This window comes from Genypterus blacodes, unplaced genomic scaffold (genome assembly GCF_046128005.1).
Source record: "Genypterus blacodes isolate CSIRO-AG114 ecotype Tasmania unplaced genomic scaffold, CSIRO-AGI_Gbla_v1 ptg000093l_1, whole genome shotgun sequence".
Classification (NCBI taxonomy): Eukaryota; Metazoa; Chordata; class Actinopteri; order Ophidiiformes; family Ophidiidae; genus Genypterus; species Genypterus blacodes.
The window spans coordinates 2,611,636-2,637,099 of NW_027466897.1; the positions used below are offsets into that span (position 1 = coordinate 2,611,636).

General features: G+C 44.4%; 1 protein-coding gene across 1 annotated transcript in view; it reads left to right on the forward strand.

The window, feature by feature from the left end:
- LOC143007657 (partitioning defective 3 homolog B-like) overlaps window positions 1-25,464 on the forward strand; it is a gene marked incomplete at its 3' end in the record, with an annotated part of 73,701 nt that overhangs the window by 41,470 nt on the left and 6,767 nt on the right. The window contains exons 5-13 of the mRNA XM_076159074.1: window positions 2,282-2,352; window positions 6,808-6,891; window positions 8,396-8,521; window positions 11,215-11,473; window positions 12,988-13,096; window positions 14,561-14,700; window positions 15,103-15,231; window positions 23,725-23,916; window positions 24,380-24,538. Coding sequence (XP_076015189.1) covers window positions 2,282-2,352; window positions 6,808-6,891; window positions 8,396-8,521; window positions 11,215-11,473; window positions 12,988-13,096; window positions 14,561-14,700; window positions 15,103-15,231; window positions 23,725-23,916; window positions 24,380-24,538 — 1,269 coding nt within the window. The remainder of the gene's footprint in view (window positions 1-2,281; window positions 2,353-6,807; window positions 6,892-8,395; window positions 8,522-11,214; window positions 11,474-12,987; window positions 13,097-14,560; window positions 14,701-15,102; window positions 15,232-23,724; window positions 23,917-24,379; window positions 24,539-25,464) is intronic.

Consider the following 25,464-nt stretch of genomic DNA (forward strand, 5'->3'; position numbering starts at 1 on the left):
TCTGCTTTTTGGGACGGTCACTAATCTTCCGGATTATGAAGCATTGATTGGGCCGTCCAAGGTCAGCAGCCTAATGTTTGACTTAAAGAAAAGTTCAACTGCACTCAGTAATAGTAAAGAAGTAGGCGTAAGAAAGCAGAGAAGTAAAGTAGAAACAGTGGGTATTTGTAATAACCACTTATGGGAAAATATAGTTTGTTATTATGGTGTGTTTATATTTTTTTATTTACTGGATTTTTACGATTGGAAAAACACAATTATGATGACGTCACTCTGTCTCTTGGGTTCTCTTATGTTTCCTCAGCCTACTGAGTCTGTATCAAGTCAATATTCAGAAAAAAACTTGCCAACAATTTCAAGCACAGCAATAACAATGTTTGTTGTGTTTGAAATTGTATTTATTTCTCTTTTACCTTCCTGGCCCAACTTGAGCAGAGTTTTTGGAAGGATTCCATTTAGTACAGTCACCACTCCAGTTATATCATTAGTTTCTAATTACACCAGTAATGATCTGCAGCATATGTAATGGTATATATTTATCTTTAATAACCAAAATATTGGCAAATAGGCAGTGATGCTTGAACTTCTATTCCATTTTAAAGGCATTTTAAAGTCTATTATGTAAATGGATCTTAGATTATTAATATGGCTTCCGTGTGTTATTCTGTAATGCTGTGCTGATTCCTTGCCCAGTATATTAGTTAGACGTAAACGCGGAGAAGAGTGTTGCTTTATTGTACAACTTATTGTTTTGCACTATCTATCATAACGTGGCGTGATACAAAATATGGGCTTAATTCATATATAATACATGTGCTATCAATATACATACATCTAGCTGGCTTTTGTTCTTAATGAGAGTCTACATGCCATCTACATGTTATCTAATGACACATACATTAACATACAGTAACAACACTTTCCAATTAATGTACGGCTGGCTGTTGACAAAGAGGATAAGATAATTAATTTGATCTGTCATCCATTTATTAATTAAGCTCACTGATGCCATCTGAGGCCAGAGCACCATATAGGATCCATATGTTCATCTGTGGTCCGTCGGTCACTGCATCTTTACTGTTATGTCTCTTCTCTTCACCGCACACTCGTCTTGTCCTCCTCCTCCTCCTTTCCTTCCCCTCCCCTCCCCTCCCCTCCCCTCTCTCACAGATGGTGCAGGTCATGTACTGGTAGAGTCAGGGGGTCAAAGGTGACGGGTCATGTTAAGAGTACATTAGTGCCCCTGACAAACATTGATCCTTGGTGACCTTTGTGTGTCAGATGCACACACACGCACACGCACACACACACACACAACATGGATATACACATGTGACATATATGTGCACATTAGGACATTTTATTTGTGAATCAAATTTTATTCTAGATGATGTATATACTGTATGTGAAATGTATTGTAGAATGAGAATCAGGGGTTATCAGGGTAGATATTTAACCTACAAGTTGTCCTACCAAAAAGGGGTATAACCATGACTTTATGACACATTGATTAGCCTAAAAGCTGTCAAGCACAAATGAGTGTGTTTGACATATATTTGTTTATACTGTCCTATCTCCAGTCTGCTATTTGCTGGACAAATACTACAGATGCATTGTACCAGAGCAGTGTACAAGTTCTTACTTACTTACTACATGCAGGTGTGTGTGCAGGCAGACACAGGAACGTGATTCATCAGTCAACTGTGAGCGAGGAATGGTGCTACACACACACATACACACACACACACTCCATGTCAGTCCTTTGTCATTGTACAATCTAATTATTACAGCTCCCTTGGCTCATATTTACTCTCTCTCTCTCTCTCTCTCTCTCTCTCTCTTTTCTCTCTCGCTCTCACTCTCGCTCTCTCTCTTTCTTTCTCTCTCTCTGTCTCCCTGTCTCAACTGCCATACCAATTGATATTATTTATCACTGCTTGACAATTCTGTCTTCTTGTCTTCAACTATTAATTGCTGTTTACATCATCCATCCATCAATTGAACAACTCTTTCATTCATCACTTCATTCATTCTTGAACCTATTCTCCCTGTGTTTTTCATTTTTTATCAAGAAGCCCAAGTGGTTGTTGTGCAGACTATTACTGTATATATGGAGTTGCGCTTTACTCATCAAAGCCAAAGAAGGCGGCACTTTACATGGTCAAACTTCCAACCTTTGCAGTCCCTGACAGATTTTTCTTTTGTTATTCTTGTTCAAATGTCTTTTACTCTCTCAAACTTTTTGTTTGTGTGTGTGTGTGTGTGTGTGTGTTACTTGCAGGCTGCTAGTCCTGCTGTGGAGAAGGCTGCAGGGATGGAGCGGCCCCAAGGCAAGCACAACTTCAATGACAGGTCAGTGTTTGTACAGTAATAAAGCGTTTTGATTTATCGAGCTGTTGGCTTATCTTAAAGAACGGCTTTAATACCCAGTTCAATTAAACACTGCACATAAGTCACCAACCGTCTCGCTCTCTCTCTATGTCTCAGTATATTATGCGAGGAGAGTTTCTGCCTGTGCTTGTTTGTGTACAATTCTGTGTGGTGTGTGTGTGTGTGTCCTACTTTCCCTTCATTAAAGATGCATTCTAATCCAGATCAAGGCCCTGATGAAGTCGGTGTAAAGGCGCTCAATTATCAGCCCACTACAAAGACAAAATAGGATCAGGGCATGCAGCCACACACACACCAAGATGTAATATACAGTCATTCGTCGTCTCGTGAAACTGCACACATATACAAGTGGTTTAGATAATACGGTGAATCTTCCTCAAAATGATCTTTATGCTAATGCTGAGACTAAGAACCGTTGTTTTAATCCTGGGCGTCAGAGTCAAACTGATCATTAGCAGCCTTAAGCAAGCAACACCGACAGGCCAAAATCTCTGCACAAGTGTGACTAAACCAAAGCAGCGCAGTTCAGCGGATCAATTATAAATAATGCTAAGTGCATTACATCAGCGATCAATGTAGCATTCTGACAAGGCTGACCTCTGAGATCCCGCTCTCTTTATTTCACGTTGCATTAATCATTGGTAAAACTGCAACAGGTCATTGGGTGTGTGCAGTTAATCAGAAACGGATTCAGAAATAAAGAAGTGGAAATAAAGAAGAGGGAGAGAAGGAGCTGTGGAGAGAGAGAGCGAGGAGTGTTAGTTGGTGTAACCTCTCTTCTCCATAGCAACCAGTCGCAACCACAGAACAAAGTCAGATTAGACACACATATTGTCTCACGCACACATAAAATATCTCAGTTAAAAGATTCCTGCCAGCATCTGAGCTTTCAACAGAATTGAACTTTAATATCTAATCATGGCATAAGTTACTGTGATGATCATAATCTTAAGCAAATCTATATTCAAACATTTCACTAAATCTGGTTAGGAAAATTTGAAGTTTATTAAACTCTGTTGCCATACAATTCGGTGCTGTGAATGTAACTTTTATCTATATTGCAAGTTGTTACTGTATTTCATTTCATATTCTCATATCATGAAGGAGTCCACGCTCTAAACGCGTAACAGACCCCATAAATGACCACATCAAAGTCACAAACGACTACGCCGACACACACAGACAAGCACGGCCATATGTTCTCGCAGTGTGTAGCCCTCACACTCACGCACACGCACACACACACACACACACACACCATCTCAGCTGTGAGTAATGTAAAGTGATGTAATGGTTTTTGTAGTCTGTGGGGAAATGATCCTTGAAATTGCAAAAAAGTCTAAAATGAGTATGTGAATGCCGCTATAAATATTGGAACAGTGAGGCATAAGTTAAGTGTGTGTTTGTGGGTATGTGTGTATGTGTGTGTGTCTATACGTGCCTACATACAGTGCATTCTTGCCTTCTCCCTGTATGTACGGTTGCCTGTGTGAAACTACACCTATAAATACACTCACAGCTCGTCATAATTTAACCACACGGCCGCCGCACTGGCAGCAGAAAACTCATTACCTTTGAATCAAAATGCCCTTTTTATACAGCAAAACAGATTTACTGTAAATTGCTTTATTGAAATAGCACGGCCAGCATATTATATTTCTTTGTGAAATAAGGTGCTGTAATGGAGACTTTATTTAGGAGAGTGTGTTTAGAAGAGGAGAAAGGTGAAGGGTTTTTACCACACGTGCAAGGCCAACTCAATGTGAACACGGCTTTTCTTTGAGGGTTTTCATCATTTTATTTGTACTTTTGATTATTTGGGGATGTAACACTCCCATCCTTCATCAGTCCCTTTTTTCTCTGGTCGCTCTTTTCTTTATATGCATATGTTCGTCTGTCTCTCTGACTCTGCCACCTTCAATATTCTCTCTTTCCCTGAAACGTTCCTACATATTCTATATATATCCAGTCAGTCAGTTCCAGTTCCATCTTGAATTCAGTCATATGTGATCTGTGGTGTTATGCACATTGTAACATCTGGTGTCACCACTTGCACGTGTTTACATTATAGAGGTCCTACTGCATTGTGATCAGAACTCTGCAGGGGCGCCGTTAAACTATTGACTCTAACTTTATTAACAATCACTAGACAAAGATCAATTGTGGTTGGATTTGATCTCACAATAGAGCAGCAGTTGTATGAATTGCTTGTATGGCTGTGACCAAGACAACAACCGTATATGGTCCAGCAGATTGGACTACACCATGTTGACAGCAATCCTGACATATTTATATAATCAATTAACATGTGTTTTTCTTTATCCGAGTAATATCTGGGTATAGATCCTTCTTTGATATTTCACCTTCGCTTCATAATCAATGTAGGTTCATCTCTCTCAATCGGGCTGCAGCTGCATCCACACATACTGTACATACATATACCAACGGTGTATTGATCCTGATTTGACGTCGTCCTCTCATTCAAACATCAAAGACCCAATAACCGGGCCCTGTTTTAATGCTTTTGTGCAGTCGCATAAATTAACCCGATCGCGGCATTGTGTTTGTATCCGCTGATTTGCATCCCTTTTGCTCCCCGCGTCTCTGCTGCACGGCACATTGAAACCCAGCTCAAAAGAGAGCAGGAGCAGAGGAGAGAAGAAGAGAAAAGAGCAGGGCCAGAGAGGGTGAAATGCAGAGAGTGCTTTGGTAATGCACTCTCTCCTTTTTATTTCGCGTCTGTGTTCTGTCTTTCATAGCGAGGATCAGTGAAGTGGCAGGTGGATTAAGGGGAACACCTGCTCTCTTCATCTCTCTCGCTCTCTCTCTCTTACACAGAAAGCTCTTTTTGGCTCTACTCCTATTTCTTTCCTATTCTCTCGCTCGCTCTCTTCCCCAAAGTCGCAAACCATTTTCTGTGTTCCTCGCCCTAGCTTCCATTTTTGCATTGATGTGGCCTTGTCAAACATCTTACAAAAACCCACAAGCAAATGGATCTCAAGTGCTCGTGTGTGTGTGTGTGTGTGTGTGTGTGTGTGTGTGTGTGTGAGAGAGAGAGTGTGAGAGGTGCAGAGCAGCAGGAAGGGATGGAGGGAGGCTGGATGTTATTTTTCCTCTCATATTAATGCTATTCATTAGCCTTGTCTAATTAATTCAGGACCTCCTCCTCCTCCCATCATTTCACTATATCTTGCATCCAGACCTCCCTCGGCTGCCTTGCCGCTCCCTTTCTTTCCACCCCTCTTCTCCCTCCCTCTGCTTTCCCTCTTCCCACCCCTCCTGTTCCTCCTTTTCCCTTAATTAGGCTTTTCCCTCAAATTGCCTTTTTCCTACTGCCCCACTCTGTTCTCTCTTTTCATCCTCTCTCCTTTCCTTCTCCTTCCCTCCCTACACTCCCCCCACCTACTTTCCATCCATCCCTCTTTCTCTCCTCTGTCCTTGCCTGTCTCCATCACCGTCCCTCGTCGTCCCATGTTGTTTTGTGTTGTCTGGATTAAGTCGTATTTTGCTGAGTGGCCATGAGGCGGCGTGTGTGTGTGTGTGTGTGTGTGTGTGTGTGTGTGTGTGTGTGTGTGTGTGTGTGTGTGTGTGTGTGTGTGTGTGTGTGTGTGTGTGTGTGTGTGTGTGTGTGTGTGTGTGTGTGTGTGTGTGTGTGTGTGTGTGTGTGTGTGTGTGTGTGTGTGTGTGTGTGTGTGTGTGTGTGTGTGTGCCATCACAAACTAAGTTCAAACAAATGCACTCAGAAACACTCACACACGCACAGAACTCTCACTTTGCATCCCTCCCCTGTTCCACTCATCATCCAGTCGCCCACACTTGAGTTTTGTTTATCAGTGTCTGCGCTGCTGTTCACAGGGGCTTAGAGATGGATGGATGGATGGATGAGAGAAAGAGAGGTAGAAAGAAGATCCAACTAGCACAAAACTAAGTTCAGACAAACCCAGACAGAAACACACACACACACACACATGCAGAGACAGGGAGCAAAGAGAAGGTCAGGGCAGGATTATTGGCTGTGCTCTGATAGATAAACTAATCAAACAAACAAAGACATCAACATGCACACACATTTATACACACAGAATATAAAGAGGACACACTTGAATAATCCAAATAAGTAGACAGATGGAGAGATGGGAAGAGAGGATCTAACCCATAGAGATGATTGGCACAGAAAGGTCCTGACACACACACACTGCTCTGTTCATTTGTTGACTGTCAACAATATGTGTGCGGTCTCTTTTCTAATGGCTGGGTTTAAAGTTATGTTTTAAGTCCGAGTTAAAAAAGCTATTCTGATGTCTTATTATCCATTTTGAGTTTTTAATTGAATATATTTTAATGTTTATTTGCAGTTTTGTCAATGCATTAACTTCTCATTTTTCTGTCTGTTCTGATATGTGTGTGTTTGTGTAGCCTGACCAGAATAGTGGAGATCCTGGGAGAGGACAGTCCACTGGGAATTCACGTCGTTCCCTACAGCTCGTCACTCAGCGGGCGGTGAGTTACACACGTGCACGAGTACACTTTGAAATATATACACACACACACATGTGCCGTGAAATATCAAGGCTGCGAAGTGTGAAGGCAAATATTTGTAAGAACGCAAGTTTCTGTGAGCAAACACTGACAGATTTCGGCGAAATGAATGTTTTGGAGACACGAGAAGGGATCGTAAAGCCTGTAGATTTGACTGAGCACTTCCCTTTGCTTCTGACGGATTGATTCGCCCGTATGTAAACACGGCGCCGAGCACAATCAAGTGGCTGACATCCTGTTAGACTCTGCCTCCTATATAACGTCACAACACTTCATCATTTGTCCATAACTCTAAAAGAAACCCGCCCCTAACCAACCATATGTCAGTTTTACTTCGTCAGATTCAAACCCACCAATATTTCATTCTTCAACCCTGAAATATGCTTTTTCTGTTGGTGGGGCTACAACCGCACATGAACAAGCTATTTTCTGGTAATCCTGTGCTGCCTTTGTAAAGAATTTATCCCCCAACACCACAATACCAAAACTTGGCAACCACACACACACACACACACACACGCATATACATACTCACACGCACATACAGTGGAAAGGAAGAGCAGTCACAGATCTTCGTGCAGTGGTTGTTTTTTGGGTGTGTGATGATCTGGCAGTGGAGTGGAATTTCCTCAAGCAAAGCAGGTTAACGCCTGTTCTCATGACTTACCTGACCCTGTCCGTCTCCTGAACGGAAAATCAATCTCTCTCTCCCTTTCTCCTAGTGTCTCTCTTTAGCTGTGTTTTGGTGAGGAAATGTAAAAAGGCTAGACGGGGAGAGAAAGAAGTTCCTGATAAGTTAAGATGTCTGTCTGCGAGCCCTTTTCAATTGTCTCGTCTTCCTGCCGACACTTTAGTTTATCTGACCGTCTCACCTGCTGGCTGTAAACTTGTCCCCTCGCGTGTTCTCCGTGTCTCCCCTTGCACTCCATCTGTCATCCCGTCTCACGTCCTCACATCTCCTACTGTTGTTTAACTACAACTCGCGTTGCGGCCGTCCGTCGCGCTGCCAGATTGGCGTCTCGCGGTTAATGGTGGATCATGTAAGCACTGATAGCGATCCCCAGCGGAGCGTCGGCAGACAATGCCGGGAAGAAATGAAAAGTGTGTCAATGTGCGTGTCTGTCTACATAAACCATATGGAGGGTCTCTGTGGGTTCCCCATTAGACTCATCAGCCTTCTGTGACACACCCACAAGGTCATTAAAGAAAGTGTGTGTGTGTGTCTGTCTGTGTGTGTGTGTGTGTGTGTGTGTGTATATTTATGCGTCTGCTTGTGCAAGTGTAGACAAAAGCAGCTCCTATCTGTGAAAGCCTCCTAATGTCTCACTGGGAATGCATCCTATGATTGTTATTGACATTTCAATTGATTGCTTTATGGTGAAGTATGAGACACATTGTGTGCCCTGTGCAACACCCTGATTCAGTGTGTGATCTCCTCCTGCTCTCTCCTTCTCTCACCTGTCAGCTCTCTTGGTCTGTACATCCGAGGAGTGGAGGAGGAGAGTCGCTCACGGAAGGAGGGTTTGTTCCGCGAGGACGAGTGCATCGTCAAGATCAACCACACCGACCTGTTGGACAAGACCTTCAGCCAGTGAGTGGGACACCATTTTGTGTGTTTGTGATGTCGTACACCAAACAAAAAAACCTAAACCTTAAACCGTCTGTAGAAATTCTTAACAAGAGCGGGAATCTTGTCTTTGTCTTTTAGGGTGTGTCCCTTCTAAAACCTTCCTATGTCCTTCCCATTGTCCCTCTGGTCCTCTTTAATATACAGCTTGTCTCTATTCTGCTCACATCACTGTGGTGCCGCCATCACAGAAAACGACAACGCGAGCTCTGTAGCAGATGTTTGTGAAGCGCATCCTGCTAATTTATCTTTCTCCACATGTGTACGTTTGGATGTGTGTGTTTCTGTCGGAGCTGGCCTGTACGGGTTTGCTTGGCTTGTTTCATCCCTCTAAGGAACGGTTCTGTCTCCAGAGATTGGTTTAGAAACTAGATGTTTCTTGGCAGAGTTGCACCGGACCATTGAGGTAGCAGCATGTTAACACAGCAGGAGGACGTGTCGTGATTACAGCACGGTCAAATGTACAAAACAAAAACTATTGGCACAGATGCAAGCACTGATGTGGATATTATAGTGATCAAGGTCTGTTTCTATGGAATCTACACAATAGTCCATGTTCAGTGTAGTAATAAGATTATCTGTGAGGTGTTTTATGCTGTATTGTTGATAAACGGATTAGCACTGGAACCATTTACACCTATTGTTCAAAGACAGGTGTATGGCTCCCTCTGGTTTCTCTCTCTCTCTCTCTCTCTGTCGCTCACAGCCACACATGCACACACACACAGTTTTACTCATACACAGGCAGTCCCCCAGTTACGAATGCCCGACTTACACACCGACCCCCGTAAAGATGTGAACCGTCCTGAACTGTTGACCGACTTGCATACAAATGTGACTTGGAAGAAGGACTGAAAAACAGAAACTTACACAGATACAGTTACACTTGCAAGTAAGAGTGTCAATGTAACAAACCACTTGGTAGACCTAGAAGAGGCAGAAAGACCATTTAAAAGGCATTTTGAGGGTGATCTTACACACATAAATGTACACATACACACACACACCAATATTGTTCTGCTTAGACATATGTATTGAGATAGCCCGGTCCAGTTAAATGTGTTAATGGGCCGCCAAAAGTACACTGAACCACTGATGAGCACAGTTTCAAAGCACAACACACTCTCTCTCTCTCCTTCTCTCTCCTTCTCTCTCTCACTCTCACTCTCATTCTCACTCTCTCACTCTCACTCTCACTCTCACTCTCTCTCTCTCTCTCTCTCTCTCTCTCTCTCTCTCTCTCTCTCTCTCTCTCTCACTCACAGACACATTGTCCCAGCTTGGCAGCTGTACTGAGGAAGCCTGTTAGAATAGAATTAGTACATCTGAACATGCACACCATGTCCAAACATGAACAATAATGAAGTCATCGGTGTATAGTGGTCCTCACACACACATTACCAGATACCACATTCACGTCCAGTCTCTCTGTAGGGTGTGTGTGTGCTTAATTTGTGGATAAATTAGTGTGTGGAGCACCCGGACAACACCTGGGAGGGCAGGGCTCTATTCCCAGTAATCATTCTTTTATCCCTCAGTCCGTTATCCTAATCAGTGCACGGATTGTTGATCCTCATGGAAGTGAGCTACAGAACATGTTTATGACATCATTTTTTCTACAGGCCTAATTTCATTTAGGCTTTCACAGCTCGAGCCAAATAATACTGGAGAAGATGCCACATTAAAATGCATTAACGGTCCCGTTAGCAGTGGATCAGTGTGAAAGTCACACACCCTGGATACTGTAATTACTTACAAGTCCCTCAGTCATAAATAATCTCTATTTAGCAAAATGCATAATGCTTCCAGTGCAAATGCAAGTAAAAACAATAGGCCTTAAATAAGTGTAATGGACTCACTGCTAAGATTCCTTAAATGAATCATTTAGTTGTTATGAATGGTTACGTAAATCTTTTAAAAAGGCATATCCTTCACACATGACTTTCTAAACATAGTTTCAGGTTACGGAAATATTGTGATCCTAATGTATCTAATAATAATTGAGGCGGGAAACAATAGGAGTCTAATCTAATAGAATTACAATAAACCTGATTTTCTCTGTTGGTGATCTGAGGTGAATGATGGCGAGCACTGATTGGTCCTGACACAACGGCTCCTCTAACTCATTTAGCCTAATCCGATAAAAAAGCTAATTCTCTGCTAAATTATCTCCCTTGTAGATCATGAGATTATAGCGGTTTACTGTCCAGGTGTCACGGTCGTGTGTTCCCTCTCCTGCTGTGTGCTCGCCGTTCCTGCCCTGCCTTCAGTTTAACCTGGAGTTCGGCGACGACAGACAACAACACGCTGCGAGAGGGAAGATGGAGACGGAAACAATGATAGCAGCAGTTGATACAGATAACAGAGGCACCCCGCTGTTAAAGATGAGCTTTGACATACTAATAAAGATTCTTCGGGAGTACTAATAGTGGCAGCAGGAGATCCCAGTCTGGGTTTTTACCATTATTCAGACAAATTAAGGACGCATATTTCACGTCACACTATCTTTAACGTTATACAGATTAATTTAATTGGTTTGTCACAGATGACATTGACTTCTCATCAATTTAGGTAGAATAAATAATTTTCCTAGTTTTACAAAAAATCTATCTAAAACACTGAAGATGTATGTTTGTCTCTCTCCCTCTTCCTCTCAGAGCCCAGGAAGTGTTCCGTCAGGCAATGCGTTCCCCGGTTGTCCGTCTGGAAGTGGTCCCCATCCCCAACAAAGAGCGCTATGAGAGGGGTCTGATCGGTCAGCTGTATTGCCAAGGTCACGGTCCGGACAGCAGCCCCCGAATTGCCAAGACCAAAGAGCCGCCTCCGCCTGTCAAAGCCAAACCTGTCTTTAAACCTCCTGAGAGTCCAGCCATGAGACTGGCAGAGGACCCCGTTAGTCTGGAAGCTGCTGTCAGTGTAAGTTGTTCTGCTGCAAACAGACATATGACATCATGTCATGTATTAATTCTCAGTTACATTTTATCTATTAGATTTCTCAACACATTGTTTTTGCTGAAAGCAACTAACTGTGTCCTCTGTACCATTGTCATGGTGACATGCCCATCCAGCTGGCATAGTGTCAACAGTTGCTTAGCAACGATTGTAAGCAATATTAAGACGCAAATGCTGTAAAAATAGAACTAAACTATATAAGATGCTGAATCTTGCTACTGTGTCACATGTCGTGGAGCAGTGTGAGTTACAAGCCAACAAGTCTGTTTCTAATACAGTCAAACTTAGATATCATACTGTACACCATTTTGAACAATATGCTTCTGTTGTCTTTTTTTTGGTATTTTTCTTCACCACATTTAAAAATGCTTCCAAGAAACAAGCGATTGACTCAAAACATTTCGTCATAACGAACAACAAAGATTTGAAATGAGATTTGACAGAACTTGGTGCTCACCAGGTCTTCTAAAGCAAAATGAGCCAGTCATTAATTTGGCATACATATGGTCTATCAAGCAGTTCATTCTACTATACATTTCCCTCTAAATCCTCACATACTGTAGCTTCCACATACGTCCCTAACTTGGACCCAACCCAGCTCGGCCTGCCCACTCCTGGGTGGGTCGCATTCAGTGGAAACAACAAAACCCACGCAGAGAGAACACGTAAGGACTGGTTTGAAACAGCATGGGTAGGATTCACCTGCAGTGCCATATGCTGGCGCCATATTCTCAGGTTTTGTCATTGTGTCACTTCCTCACCCCTCACACTTCCCCCAGTCTGGTCACTGAGAAACCTCGCGCTGGTATGAGGCAGCTGCAGATGGTTTCACTATAGAGGTGGTATATCCAGGTGCTGAGAGGATTTTGTCAGGAGAAATGCTTGGTATTCAGGCCACAGAATTTAATTTTTGCCTTGTGAGACTGGAGAGTATTTTCCCTCAGCCAATCCAAGCTTCCTTTCTGTGCCTTTTTATTATCTCCTTTTACTCAGGAGTGATGTCTGCACAGGCTCTCTTCAGTAAAGAACAATAGATAATAGAAATACTCCTGAGATGCATGTTTTGGCAGTTTCTCTTTTTTTTCCTCAGCGAAAGAACTTTGAAACGCAGTTTAAGTGGCTATTGGGTTCTTCATCACCATAGAGACTGAGACACTCTTGCCTGTTCAAAGCCATCAGCTCTAATCAGTGGTTCCAGATCCCTTCTGTTCTCCGCTGATGGAGCCCACTACTCTCTGGGATCTGTCTGTGCTTTAGATAGGATTCTATAGTTTCTTGAATGCGTACATAAGATTGGACAATATAACTTGTGTAGGAAGTTAGAGAAAATGCACAGTGGTACTTGAGAGCACCTGTACTTGGCACTGAGTGAATCCAATGTTGACATCTAACTTCTTTGGCTCGGTACTTTGTAGATTTTTGTTTTTAGTTCTGTAAAGCTTACTGGAATTCTCTGCACCATCAACATCCCACTGTAGGTCTCCAAGGGGAGGAGTGAGAGCCCTCTGCTCAAGAAAGGTCCCGCTCTCTCCAGCCTGGTGTCCAATAAGAGAGCCGGGCGGAGGCTGAGGATCGATCTTAAAAAAGGTGAGGAAGGCCAGGCTACAGAACAAAAGGTCTGCGATACGGGGTCAGGAGATCTGAACCGTTGAGCGAATCTTAGTGCGGGCGTTCACCGAAAAGGGAAAATGTTTTGGCAGACTCGTTCCTCCTCTCTCCTAACCTCTGACCTCTGATCTCTTTCAACAGAATGTTCTTTTTTTCCTTCCGTTCATCCGTTCTCCTTCAGATCCTGCCTCTCCCCAAACATTGAACGTTCAGGACCTCTTCACAAGTTTACTTACCGTCAAAATACAAGCACAACATTTTTGGCAAACCGTTTGTGCCATGCTTGTAAATATTTACTCGCAACATTCATGCAGTATATAGATCTAGAGGTTCTTATCTGTGTGTTTAAGTTACACACTGTGTCCCTATGGCTCACACCCTCTCACATGCAGTCTATTCATTTTCTGATTGCATGTCACTGACCCTCTTTATTCCTCCTGCTTTTAGCTCGGCATTGTGGTCATTTCTTTATGGCTTTTTCCCCTCTCCTCCCTTCTCTGGCAAACTCTCCTTCCTCTCTCCATCTTTCTGATTCCCTCTCTTCAGGGTCTATTAAGCTTTTATTGATCTGCTCATTTCTGCTGATATGAATTCATACCGGACCAAACTGCTGACTTGGCTCTGCTAAGGAGACCAGACGAAATGAGGTCTATAAAACACAAAGCAGCCCCTGTGTGTGTGTGTGTGTGTGTGTGTGTGTGTGTGTGTGTGTGTGTGTGTGTGTGTGTGTGTGTGTGTGTGTGTGTGTGTGTGTGTGTGTGTGTGTGTGTGTGTGTGTGTGTGTGTGTGTGTGTGTGTGTGTGTGTGTGTGTGTGTGTGTGTGTGTGTGTGTGTGTGTGTGTGTGTTCCCTGATTAGCAGAGCATTTTAATCTTCATCAATTCTCTTTCCAGAACATTCACTCTTCCTTTCCCTTCTGTTATATTCATCCCTCTTTTTTCTCTGCCTCGTCTGCTCTTCCTCCTCTCTGCCCCACACCTGAACCCATTTTTAAACCTTTACACCTGCAGACAGAGCAGTCTACAGCTTAACACACACACACACACACACACACACACACACACACACACACACACACACACAGAGTTACAATCTCTAAAGGCTTTAAATTATCACACTCAGTAGCTGAGTCACCAAGACTGTACTGAAATTCTCACTAGTACTTTAAGGTGTGTGTATGTGTGTGTGTGTGGCGGGTAATGGGTGGGGGTGGGGTATAATTCTCAAGGATGAGCTTTTAATTTAAGAATGGAAGCAACTGATCCAGAGTGAGAGAGAGAGAGAGAGAGAGAGAGAGAGGGAGAGCCTATTAGAGTGTTTATATGATTAATAGTCAAAGTGCTGTTGTTGCCCTGCACACTGTACTTAACCTCTACTTTCCATTACCACTGGCGTGTGTTAGTATATTTCTTTATGTTTTGTCCTTCTGTGTGTGTCTGTGTAGGTTCAGACGGTCTGGGTTTTACTGTGGTGACCAGAGATTCTTCAGTGCACGGCCCCGGCCCCATCCTAGTCAAGAACATCCTGTCACGTGGAGCTGCTGTCAAAGACGGACGCCTGCAGTCTGGAGACCGAATACTGGAGGTACAGGACGCTGACTTCATTCAGAAACGATTACCATTTGAAACCTGAGAACGTTGATAGTTGAACCATAGTATCCAATAGGGAGTTGGAGGCCTCTTCAACACTGAAACGCTGCCTCGTGTGGCGGTGCTGTGCTTTGGAGGTGGACTTGTTTATTTACAAGTGTTTATTTGGGTTTCATATCTCACCATGTTGCACCCGAAAATTTCACTAACACTGCTCCACTGAGCCTCCAGAAACCTCAACCAGAAAGCAAAGCTGGTCAGAAGCTGGTCTCACCACTTTTCCGAGCTGTTGACAGCTTGTCTCTGCATGCACGGACCATTGACTTATTAATCGTGCGTGTTAATGTGTGTGTGTGTGTGTGTGTGTGTGTGTGTGTGTGTGTCCGTGTCTGTGTAGGTAAACGGTGTGGACATCGCAGGTGTGGGCCAGGAGGAGTTGGTGTGTATGCTGCGCAGCACGCGGCAGGGAGAGAGCGTGTGTCTGGTAGTTCTACGGCAGGAAGACATGTTCCTGCCCCGAGAGATGGTAAGAACCATTCACACAGCTGCACCCCCGGCCACCCAAAAGTGTGCCTTTCCAGTGTATTGACGGGTCCAGATGAGATCGTCCTTAGCTATCCTACAAAATCACCTGCACAACTTTCATTCTGCACAATTCCTTTTCCTCTAATTTGTAAATTCTTGGTCCAATCAACAGGCTTGCCTGGATGATGCACAGCTCAGAAGCCTTTACTTTACTGCTCCTTTCCATAGACATTAACTGTAACCTTTCCTCAATAATCTCTCCACCAGCTTCTCTTCTTTTTGACCTTGGCACTCACTTACAGTTTGTTTTGTATTGAACTCCCTTTTGGACTGGCATGCACAAACCCACTGTAACGCTTTATTTTGATATCAGTCGTATTTTGCACCAAAGTTTTCCTCACTGCCACATTGTTTCCACGCTATTTTGATTAATAAACACTTTTTAACCCTAACCCTAGCCCTGCTCCCTCCTCTCTCTGTGCTTTCTCCTTTTCTCTGACTCTCTGCATGATCAAACACACGAGGGCACGGTTACTGACACCTCTCCTCCTACATTTTCTGACTTTCACTGCAAATGATCCTCTTTCCTCTCCCCGTGATGTAGCCTCGCCCTGACACTCATCTGATCTGCACCAACACATTATTTCCTCATGATCATGCACACTGACATTCTTCTTCTCTTTAAATCTTTCTCGGCTATATTGACATATTAATACAGAACATTTTTGCATGTCTTTAAATAGTCTTTAACCGTCAACTTCACTCCGAAACAAAGCAAAGTCGGCCTTGCTTCATGATGGTATGACTTCATCTTCCGTCCATACGTGTCTTTGGCTCAGTTTTTCCCGTTCCTCCCTGTATCTCTCTCTCCCTTTCATGTCACCTGTCATCTGTCTTTTACGGTCTCCTTTTGTGTCTGTCTCCCCTGCGTCTCTCTTTCCTCTCTTTATCGACTGATGTTTCCTGAGCGCCTGCCAGGAAGAGCCGCACACAAACACACACGCGCACACACGCGCACGACCCTGAGATCCATAGGAAATTGTGTTTCTGCAGACAGGAAACGTAGCGGCGTACCGGACGAACATTTAGGCTCGTACGCCACGTTTGAGGTCGGCGTCCCGGTGTGTGTGTCTGCACGCACGGCTGGACTCCATGGCTGTTGTCTGTGTGGGATTGTTCTGTTTCAAAAAAAGAACATCAGGGGTTTCTACAGTTACGCAAATCCTGGAAAAGTCAAACGCGTCTTCCAGCCCCGGGAAAATGTTTTGTAAAATGACTCAATTTCTCAAAAGTTTTGAAAAAAAGCCACGGAAGTGTTTAATAGCGATCGCAGTCTTGACAAGTGGAGTTCTAGCCGGCAGCGACTCACATTGCCAGGCGAGGGTACTTTGGAAAATGTAAAACGAAAAGGTTGCCATAGAAACAAGCAGTCAGCCACCTTTTTACCTCACCTGCAGCTAGCATCACAACCTTTTTAAAATTGTCTTGTTGCAAATCACAAAAACTCCTCATTTCAAAATCACTCCCTCCAGTAATCCTCCCTTCATCTCCTGAAATGAGTTTAATTAACGCTGACGCACTTAAATGACATTTTCAAATGTTACTTGTTGCGCCACATAAATACAGACACGGAAACTCAGAGGATAATTCCAAACATTTAAGTTTAAGAGTCACAAGTCAGCTCTGTTTTCCTTTTTTGAACAGGCGGATGTCTTTCACCCAGAGAGTTTGTTTGAACACGGATGGTTTGACCTTGAACTGTTCCAAAATATAATCACACAGCACGAACGCACAGAATTGATTTATTCAGACCCACACACACGCACACACACATATCGCCTCCCTCATAATAATCCAGTCAAATTCACTTGTACATGCATATTTATTTGTGTTTTTTCCTGTTGTGTTTCTTGTTAATATGACCAGAATGTAACACACACCGCAGTGCTTTGCTTTTGTTTTTGTTTGCTCAATACCGATGAAGTGAGCGATGAACAAATGATGGAAGAAAGTAAAACAGGAGTCTAAATCAATGAGTTAAAGGCAGTCGCAGCTAAAATAGTAAAGGATTTAAGTAAAATAAAATAAAATGCAGAAATAATCGAGAATATAAACTTAACCATCCATACACTGAGCATTTCTACTGTGTGTAGATGATATGTGTGTGTTGGTGTGTGCGTGTGGATGTAAATGAAGAGCTGAAGCAGGCTGAGGCAGATGTGTGTCTGTTTGTGTGTTTGCACATGGGAAGGAAACAAGGAAACAATTCCCTCTAGTGTTTTTTGTCAAAGGAAACAGGAAACTGAAAGATTGTTCTGACTCATTAACATCGCTGTTCAAGCTGATTCCTGCTAAACAATGTATAATGTGCGTGTGTGTGAGATGTACACGCAGTCGGTCGCCCCCCCACTTCCCCCCCTGTATCTCGGGTCTCTTCTCTTCTCTTGCGTTCCGTCTGACAGACAGTTCGCCCTGATAGACTTCACCTCTATCTAATTAACAGCTGCAACTGTTGCTAGGAGCGAAGGAGATCACAGCACGTTAAAGCTGCGATCGAGTCGTACAGAGCGAACGAAGGAATCCTCTCCCAGCACACGGCTCCATGTATGTGTGCGTATACGGCTCACACGCATTTCTCTCTTCATTAATGGCAGTATAATACGGAGTGCGTGTAAACTTAGTGACCCGTGCTGGAAGGCGGTTTTGGGTAGTGTTACTCACAGAACAGACACACACACACTCACTCACATCACCACACACACTTGGCAGTTCCGCACCGTTGATATTTCCACTCCTTTATAAAAAGGCTCTGATGTTCCTAATGTGAGCGGTTTCATTCTATAGAAAGACTCAGTTTGGTTAGGATCAGTGTCAATAATAACAAATACAGTAGAAACAGTGACACGCTTCGGCTTTATGATATTTTGAAAACGTTTGAATTGAAGGTGTACCACCGCTTGTTTCCGTTTACTGAGGGGGGATAGAATGATGATGATGGTGATGATGATGATGATGAAATGATGGAAGGATCTCTTCTATCTTCTCCTCCCCCTCTTCCGTCGTCTCATTTTAGCCCACCATCTGGTGTTGTCTGCTTAATGTCTCTGCTTGCTGTAGAACAAAGACATTACGGCACGTCTCCACACACACACACACACGCACACACACCCATATGAAGTCACTTTTGTCTCCTCCATACATTCATCCATATTCCACATTACAGAGCGTATACGTCCACCTGCTGGGCTGGCTCTGTGTAAAGGCATTTTGTTTGCACACACTCATTGCCTCGCACATACACACACACATACACAACATAAAAAGACATATCTCCACTCATTCTCTCCACACACCAACAAGCACACACCTGCTGAGTTGGCTCGTGCCTTCAAACCAATGTTTCAAACAAAGATGCTCTTTTTCTGCTTCCAAACACTTCACACCTCTCTCTGCCATTCTCTTGTTCCTTCATGTACTCTCACTCTTCCCCGTCGTCGTCGTCATCTTCGTCTTCATCATCACCCCTCACCGAGCCCTTGTTTACTTCTCCGTACATGCCAGACTCTCTTCACACCTCTACAGAATTTAACAAATGTAGCTATAATGTACAATGTGATGCAAAAGAGGCTCATTCTTAACTTAATGTCTCTTAAAAGTAAATCTCATGGATAAGTTCAAACAGTAGAAACGTTAAGATCTGCGTCTCAAACTTTCTGAACCTAGTGGCCCCTCTTAGTAGACCTCTTAGTAGACTCAAAGTGATATTTCTGTGGTATTTTTACAGCATTTAAATGTATTATTTTACACTATGAGCTCAAGAAAGTGGAAAATATGAAAAGAAAACACTTTGATTGACACGTGCGGTGGATTAAGCTCAGACTTGAGGAGAAGCAGCTGATTTAAGCTGAGATCTTGGCCACATCTCAGAAAACAGAAAAGAAAATATCTGTCACTTCTCCTCCCCACACGATGGATGAGAAGTCAAAGTGACGCCGCCTCGTCTCCCTGCCGTCCCAAAGCAGGAGTTTGTATCAGAATGTTCAGGTGTGAAACTGTCTCACTTACCGCTCGTATCCATTACGTGATGAACAGCAGCCGCAGCGTCCTCTCTTTTTTTTTTTTTTTTTGATAACAGAAAACATTCTCTTTAGTGCCAGATGCTCCTCGCACGCGCACACACACACACACACGCATTAAATCAGTCAGTAAACAGTTGGCAGCTGGTGACAGAGCACATTCAACACAAAACAACTTTATTGAACTGTTTCTTCATACTGATTATCCCCCATCCATCACCACTCCAGCTATTTTGTGTGTATGTGTGTGTGTGAGACCGTGTGTGTTTGTTACATCTCACTGGTATCATCACCAATGTGACCTCACAGAATCACTACAGTAGATCCCCCATCTGTTATACCCTCAGAGACCTATGCACACACACACATGCACACACACACACACACACACACACACACACACACACACACACACACACACACACACACACACACACACACACACACACACACTCCTTGGCAGCTTGGTGTCTCTGCAGGAGCTGCCATCATCCCAGTGGAGAGCAGCTGAGAAGGGTATCAAGTCTCTATCTCTGCTTCTCTCTCTTGTGTCGTCTGTCTGTTTCTCCGTCCTTTAAGGTCGATTTTTTTTTCATCATCACACACACGTCCCTGAGGGTAAAGAGTGGGCATCGTTATAGGTACATGTAGGTGCCTGGGAAACTCTCAAAACAGGAAAAAGTAGAAAAACAGTCCATTTTGTCTCACAGCACCCAGAGAATTCAACCCAAAGCAACAGATGCGCACACACACACACACACACACACACACACACACACACACACACACACACACACACACACACACACACACACACACACACACACACACACACACACACACACACACACACACACACACACTCATATTTTTCCAAAGGTGTTGTGCATCATGTGAGGTGAGGCTAGGACACAGGAATACAAACCGTCTCTGTCTCTTCCTCTGCTTCGGGGACAATGAATCCTGCTGGAGGTCCTCTGGGGTCCTCTGGGGTCCAGACCCCCGCCCCCCCCGCCCCGCTAAGATCTCTCCAGTGCAGCTCCAGCAGCCGTTTGTGTCTCACCTCGTCCCATTGAAAGCCACAACACTGCTTTCATCCCTCACAGATATGTTGGGCGCCGCCTTATCAGTCATCGCTACGACTCTCTGAGCCGCCCTTACACACCACACACTGAATACACACGCGCACTTATATCGCTTTAACAACCGCTGAGTGTTACACCTGTCCCTCCCTCCCTCCCTCCCTCCCTCCCTGTGTGTGTGTGTGTGTGTGTGTGTGTGTGTGTGTGTGTGTGTGTGTGTGTGTGTGTGTGTGTGTGTGTGTGTGTGTGTGTGTGTGTGTGTGTGTGTGTGTGTGTGTGTGTGTGTGTGTGTGTGTGTGTGTGTGTGTGTGTGTGTGTGTGTGTGTCCGCTGCCTCCCCTCTTTCTCTGTGGGGTTGTAAATGTGGTGTGTGGTCGTCTCAGACTGAGCATTAGGGGATAGTGGACAGCAGGGACTCACTGATGGAGCCCTTACTTTCATAAGTCAAGAGCATTATCCATGATGTCACTTTCTGTTACATGGGGTCCTCCTCCCCCCCCCCCGTGTGTGTGTGTGTGTGTGTGTGTGTGTGTGTGTGTGCGCCATTACACCTGCTACTGCATTAAGGCGCAGGTAGCGACTGTTGTTTGTTTGGCCTTGTGAAATGGATCCTTTGGCAGTCATTTTCACACACACACACAGACACATAGAGTGTATATATGCAGCACAAGCACAGAAAGTCTCTCCGCATGGCTGGAGACGTCTGAAATAAGTCCCGCGAAGCGACTATATGCTGTATAACCATATGAAATTCAGATCATCAGAATCACTCATCTGATCAGCTCCCTTTCTCTCTCTCTCTCCCTTTCTCTCTCTCTCTCTCTCTCTCTTTTCTCACTTTCATTCTTCCTCCCAGCCTGTGGCGAGGGTGAGCCGAGGACACATTTGCATTTCCCTTTATCTGTACATGTGTATGTGTTATAGTCGACCGCTCGCGCTCCTTTTCCATAGTCCCTCTCCCTCATTGCCTGTCTCCCTCTCTGACTTCTTTTAATAAACCGCCCATTTCACGCCCGTATCTGTCTTCCCCCGCTGTTGATCCATCGCCGTGTGCGAGGCCATTTCAGTGTTAAACGACCAGTGTTTGCATTTTTTTTTTTAATATATACCGGGGTGGATTCAAGCGAGAGAGGGGTGCATATAGCCAGGATATTAACATTTTATACGCTAGATAAACCCACACACACGCTCACACGCCCTTGTCTTTTATTGTAGTCTTACACACTGACACCGTCACCCCTCACAACAAGGCTGAAATAACAGAAATGTTGCATGAAATTGAACATTTTGTCCCCAGCAATTTGGGCCCACGTCCTCAATTGTGTCTTCATGTTCCAGAAGTCATCTTAGTTAATCAAGTTTAGTTATTAAATTTAGAGGATTGAAGCTCAGTTTCTCTCCCCCGCTGGTTTCCAAAGGTAGAACCATTCTCCTGACCTGAAGGAAACCCAAGAGAATCTAAACAATCTCTCACATAGATGTTTTCACGCAGTAGGTTGCCAGATTCTACAAAACCATCTCACAATAGTCCCAAGTATCTTCCAGACTGAAACTTTGCCAAATCATGAACATTCCAGCGGATACAAATCTCCTAATCTTAACAAAACTCCCCGCTTCCACACATGAACCTGGTAACATTCTCTCTCCTGCTCGTTTATTTTTTTTGAAGTTCTTTCCAAGGTTGCGGAGCTTTACTATCAGGTCCGGACAGCCAGAGTCTGCGAGCGAGTTTATCCGGTGGGGAAAAACAGTTTTCTGCAGAGTGGAGGAATTTGTGTCGGATTAACGCTGTTAAACCCACACAATCCCCACACACAAACGCAGTCTAAACCTGACACTGCTGACCCGCACAAACACACGGCCTCAAATCCACACACACACACACACTGGCAGAAAGACTAGCAGAGACATAAACGCAGATTAGCGCGCACACCACACACACACACACACACACACTCATAATCAACACTTTCTCTTGACCAACGCACGTAAACACAGACGCTCGCTCCGACCGAAATTCGACGGCAGACAAAATCAGCTTTAGTTCTAAAAGTTTGGAACTAAATTAGGGATTACATCCACTGAAGGAACGACGAGATTATGGGGAATTAGAGCAAATGATGTTTTACACTGCTGCAGAACACACACACACACACACACACACACACACACACACACACACACACACACACACACACACACACACACACACACATACACATACACACACACACACACACACACTCTCTTCTCAGGTGACATCATCGTATTGTCTCACATTCTCACACGTTGGCAAGACCAGAGAGTTTCTTTGAGTCGCTTGAAAATCTTGTTAAAACTTCAAAGAACGGCTCTAATGTGATTGAAATCAATATAAACTCTAATATGCTTTTGTAAATTGATTTATTTAGTGCTGTGTGTACTGGGGAACGTGCAATCATTTGTTTTCGGCATTGTGACAGAGCCGTTCTCTTGTATTTTCGGATTCTGAACCCAAACACCAAACAACTGACAGCAGCAATCATCATTAAACATCCAGTTAGAAGGAATTGATCTTTTTTTTGTTGTCTCATATTTGTTTGTTGTTTGAAATTTGACATAATTATCTGTGTGTGCCGAGTAGCCACGCTGTGTCCCACAAAGCCTTCACAGAGCTTCAAACACGGTTTTGATCCGGTTTGATCTGTCCCTCGTCTCTCTTCTCCCTCGCAGGAAGCGTCTCAGATACTCCGTCATTATCGGCTCATCTCCTTGGTGACTAAACGCGTCTTCTCGGGGCTCGTCGGGGCTCGGGCGTCTCTGGCCGCTCCGGCTCAGCCTCCTCGTGCCGTTTCTTTGTTTCCCGTTCCTTCAATCGCTCAGTCGCTTTGCCTCTCGCTCCGTACCCCTTGCCTCTCTCTCTCTCTCTCTCTCTCTCTCTCTCTCTCTCTCTCTCTCTCTCTCTCCATCTTGTTTGTCTCTCTATTCCCCAATTACCTCTAGAAAATGTGCTGGTCATTTTATCGGTATTGCTGCGGAGAAAAGGACAGGGAGTATAAAAGCAGCTCATCTAAATGGCTTTTTGTGGCTTTTTCCTTGTTTTTTTCTCCTTTTGAAAACGGCATTACTGTGTGACCTCACCGCCGACACCAATTGAAGAGTTCACTCCGGGAGAAATGTTACTGAAATCCTCCTTGTGATGGCTTCTCTCAAATAGAAAAGCTTTTAGTTTGGCTTTTGAAGATTTTCAATGCCCAAATGAGCTGACCTTTGCGTCTGCCTCCTCCTCCTCCTCTTCATTCCCCTTTCTCATCCTCATCATCCGTCTCTCTCTCTACCTCTATTATCCTCTGCACAGAAGGAGGAGCTGCCTCGCGGGCCTGGCTTGCTTTCAGAGAGCGGTAAGGAGCAGCTGATGTTCGAGGTGCCCCTGAATGACAGCGGCTCGGCGGGCCTGGGCGTCAGCCTCAAAGGGAACAAGTCCAGGGAGACGGGAGAAGATCTAGGCATCTTCATCAAATCCATTATACATGGAGGGGCGGCTTACAAGGTGACAATGGCTGCATTTACACCTCACACTGACTTATGTTCCTCCTGGCTGAGTGAGTGAGGCTCATGATGTCACGTGACCCCAAAACAGATGAAATTAGTGTGTATGAGATGCACTTTATCATTTCCACTTTTTTAATTTGTGACATCAATCAAAGTTCACCCTCCACGCTCCAAATACCATGAATTTTGTAGAAATCAGAGGAATTTACTATATTTTTGTGAGTTTTGCGCCAAAGTCAAACTGAAGTCAAATCCCTCCACCATCATTTTGCACCTTTCATGGATTAGGAGCTACAAGTGTTCCAGGAGCTAATGGTCTGATATCAGAATGTGTCCCACTTCCTTGGTGCTAAATAAAGGGCCATTTCTGCCTCGACCTTTGACCTCCTTCAGGTCCAGATGCAGACGTGTCTCAGGTGTGTAACGGGTTCAGTCTCCCTGTGCGTTGTGCTTTTTTGCAGGACGGCCGTCTTTGCGTCAACGACCAGCTGGTGGCAGTGAACGGCGAGTCGCTGGTAGGACGCTCCAATCACGTTGCCATGGAGACACTCCGCCGCTCAATGTCCCAGGAGGGGAACATGAGAGGCACCATTCAGCTGGTGGTGCTGAGGACTCTGAAGGTAGACACACACACACACACACACACACACACACACACACACACACACACACACACACACACACACACACACACACACACACACACATAGAGTAAGTGGACTGTTATCACTGGTTGTTCCTCCTCTCCCAGCCGAGTCCCCGTCCATGTCAAACGTGTTCGCTTGCTCCGTCCTCTTATTAACACACACACTCGTCTCTCTTTGCTATTTCCGGCAGCAGGGAAAAGTCCATTCACACGTCGGTTCAAGCTCCTCCTCGCCGGCGTGAGTGTTCTTCACCGAGCCGCATCTCCTTTCTGAGGAAGAGTGTAATATCGGGTCACACACAATGGATCCTCCGCTTCTTTTCCAGCCCCGACCTTTTACACAGCGCGAACCCTCATGCATACGCACAAGCACACACACACACACACACACCCAGTTGAGTAGGTGTCTTGACCTCGCTGACATCTTTACACTCCCACCGACGCACAAAGTCGGTGTTTGTGTATGTGTGTGTGTGCGGATGCAGAGCTGTGTGTGGACGTGCGTGGGCTCGCTGGGTTGTTAGCAACATCAAACAGCAACGTTCAAGTTTCCTCTTTGTCTTAAGAGTGGAAAAGAAAGGATGAGAAGAGAGAGAGAGAGAGGGAGATAAGAGACGGCTTTAAAAGGCTTTATGGACGTGGGTATTGATGCTTTTAACATTACTGAAGTGGACCACTTGACTTTTTCCCTCTGATCTTTTCTCTTTTTCTGATGCTCTCCCTCTCCCTCTCTCTCTCCCTCCCTCTCTCTCTCTTTCTCACCTTTTCACTTCCCCCTCCTGCCTCACTCGCTTCACCCGCAGCCCGTTTCTCTCTAATCTCTCGCTTTCGTTCAGCTGTTCATCTCACCCAAATTATCAAAACAAACCTTTTTTTACAAATAAACAAAGCGCCGCACAG